This window comes from Mesoplodon densirostris, chromosome 5, assembly GCF_025265405.1.
Source record: "Mesoplodon densirostris isolate mMesDen1 chromosome 5, mMesDen1 primary haplotype, whole genome shotgun sequence".
Taxonomy (NCBI): domain Eukaryota; kingdom Metazoa; phylum Chordata; class Mammalia; order Artiodactyla; family Ziphiidae; genus Mesoplodon; species Mesoplodon densirostris.
This window is the reverse complement of record NC_082665.1, coordinates 139740909-139743529: the sequence shown is the minus strand read 5'-3', so window position 1 is coordinate 139743529 and position 2621 is coordinate 139740909. Positions and strand designations below refer to the sequence as shown.

General features: G+C 35.6%; 1 protein-coding gene across 1 annotated transcript; it reads left to right on the top strand.

The window, feature by feature from the left end:
- The first annotated feature begins 1929 nt into the window (after positions 1 to 1929).
- On the top strand, positions 1930 to 2245 carry LOC132491336 (small nuclear ribonucleoprotein G-like). Its single transcript, XM_060100213.1, has one exon. The coding sequence runs from the start codon at positions 1972 to 1974 to the stop codon at positions 2158 to 2160; it is 189 nt and encodes a 62-aa protein (XP_059956196.1). The 5' UTR covers positions 1930 to 1971; the 3' UTR covers positions 2161 to 2245.
- Positions 2246 to 2621: the final 376 nt, after the last annotated feature.

Sequence of the window (2621 nt, the reverse complement as noted above, 5' to 3'; positions counted from 1 at the left end):
AGCAAACAAACAATGATGAACAACACAATAAATGAAATTAAAAATTCTCTAGAAGGAATCAATAGCAGAATAACTGAAGCAGAAGAATGGATAAGTGACCTGGAAGATAAAATAGTGGAAATAACTACTTCAGAGCAAAATAAAGAAAAAAGAACGAAAAGAATTGAGGACAGTCTTAGAGACTTATGGGACAACATTAAATGCACCAACATTAGAATTATAGGGTCCTAGAAGAAGAATAGAAAAAGAAAGGAACTTAGAAAATATTTGAAGAGAAAATATTTGAAGAGATTATAGTTGAAAACTTCCCTAATATGGGAAAGGAAATAGTCAAGTCCAGGAAGAGCAGAGAATCCCATATAGAATAAATCCAAGGAGAAACACATGAAGACACATATTCATCAAACTATCAAAAATTAAATAAAAAGAAAAAATATTAAAAACAACAAGTAACAAACAACAAGTAAATCAGATTTGTGGCCACTAGAAGAGGGGAGTAGGTGGAGGGGGAATTGGATGAAGGCAGTCAAAGTGTACAAACTTCCAGTTATAAGATATATAAATACTAGGGGTGCAATGAACAACATGATAAATAGAATTAACTCTGCTGTATGTTATATATGAAAGTTAAGAGAGTAAATCCTGAGTTCTCATCACAAGGAAAAATTTTTTTCTATTTCTTTAATTTTTTAAAAAAATTTTATTTTATATTGGAGTATAGTTAATTAACAATGCTGTGATAGTTTCAGGTGCACAGCAAAGTGACTCAGCCATACATATACCTGTATCCATTCTCACCCAAACTCCCCTCCTATCTAGGCTGCCACATACATTGAGCAGAGTTCCCTGTGCTATACAGTAGGTCCTTGTTGGTTATCCATTTTAAATATAGAAGTGTAGACATGTCAATCCCAAACTCCCTAACTATCCCATCCCCCCTCCACCCCTCCTGGTAACCATAAGTTCGTCCTCTGTGAGTCTGTTTCTGTTTTAATTTTGTATTTATATGAGGTGATGGGTGTTCACTAAACTTACTGTAACAATAATTTCATGATATATGTAAGTCAAATCATTATGCTGTACACCTTAAACTTGTTCACTGCTGTGTGTCAATTATATCTCAATAAAACTGGAAGGAAAAAAAGAGAAATAAAGCATTAAGCTCTCTTGACACTTTTTTTAAAGTTGTGTTAAAATAAATATAACATAAAATTTACAATTTTAATGCCACTGTACACTTCAGTGGCATTAAATACATTTACATTCTTGTGCCACGAGCACCACTGTCCATCTCCAGAACTTTTTCATCACCCCATATTGAAACTCTGTACCCACTCAACGCTAACTCCCTACTCTCCCTGACCCCAGCCCTTGGTAACAATTGTTCTACTTTCTGTCTCTATGAATTTGGCTACTCTAGGTATCTCGGGTAAGTAGAATGACGTAGTATTTGTTTTTTTGTAACTGGCCAGAATAAAATTACTACTAGGGCTTCCCTGGTGGCGCAGTGGTTGAGAGTCTGCCTGCCGATACAGGGGACACGGGTTCATGTCCCAGTCCGGGAAGATCCCACATGCCGCGGAGCAGCTGGGCCTGTGAGCCATGGCCACTGAGCCTGTGCGTCCGGAACCTGTGCTCCACAACGGGAGAGGCCATGGCAGTGAGAGGCCTGCATACCACAAAAAAAAAAAAAAAAAAAAATTACTACTAAAGAAAACTTTACAAAGCATAACTTCTGGTATGAATTCCAAATAAAAAAATTTTAGAAGGGGAATAGATGTATTAAACAGTGTGAAACATTTTGAGCATTTTATTGTGTCCTGGCAAATATTTTTCTTGAAATATATTGTAGAATCATCCCAATTCCTTAAATCCTTGTGAACATTAAACATTACTTAAGAATAAAAAGAGAGCGAGAAGGATGACTCGAGTTCCATTTGGAGGCGTCTTTGAGCTCCTCGAGTAGACATCATGAGCAAAGCTCACCCTCCTGAGTTGAAGAAATTTATGGACAAGAATTTCTCATTGAAATTAAATGGTGGCAGACATGTACAAGGAATATTGAGGGGATTTGATCCCTTTATGAATCTTGTGATAGATGAATGTGTGGAGATGGCAACTAGTGGGCAACAGAACAATATTGGAATGGTGGTAATATGAGGAAATAGTATCATCATGTTAGAAGCTTTGGAATGAGTATGAACAATGGCTGTCTTCACCAGAGAAATCAACTGCTTCCACACGTCCCCTCTCCACATTTTACTATGATGAAGATTGGGCCGTGTACATTTTCTTACTGAACTTTTTTGTTAAATAAACTTCTGTAATAGTCAAAAAAAAAGAATAAAAAGAGAAGGACAAGGAGGAAAAAGAGTTGAGGAAAACTTTTTGCTGAGTATACCATCAAAAAACACCACTTCATTGCTTTAATTTTTCTTAACTCAAAAAACCTATTATTATCTTTTGGCTTGCATATACTTTTAATGATATGGATAATGTAGTCACTATTTTGGTTAATATTTTTTTCTCAGAGAAGCATTTGCTGTCCAATTACCGACATTTTACCCATTCTAAGTTATTTGCTACTTTGAGGAAGAAGTCTAAATTCTAACATATTTAAA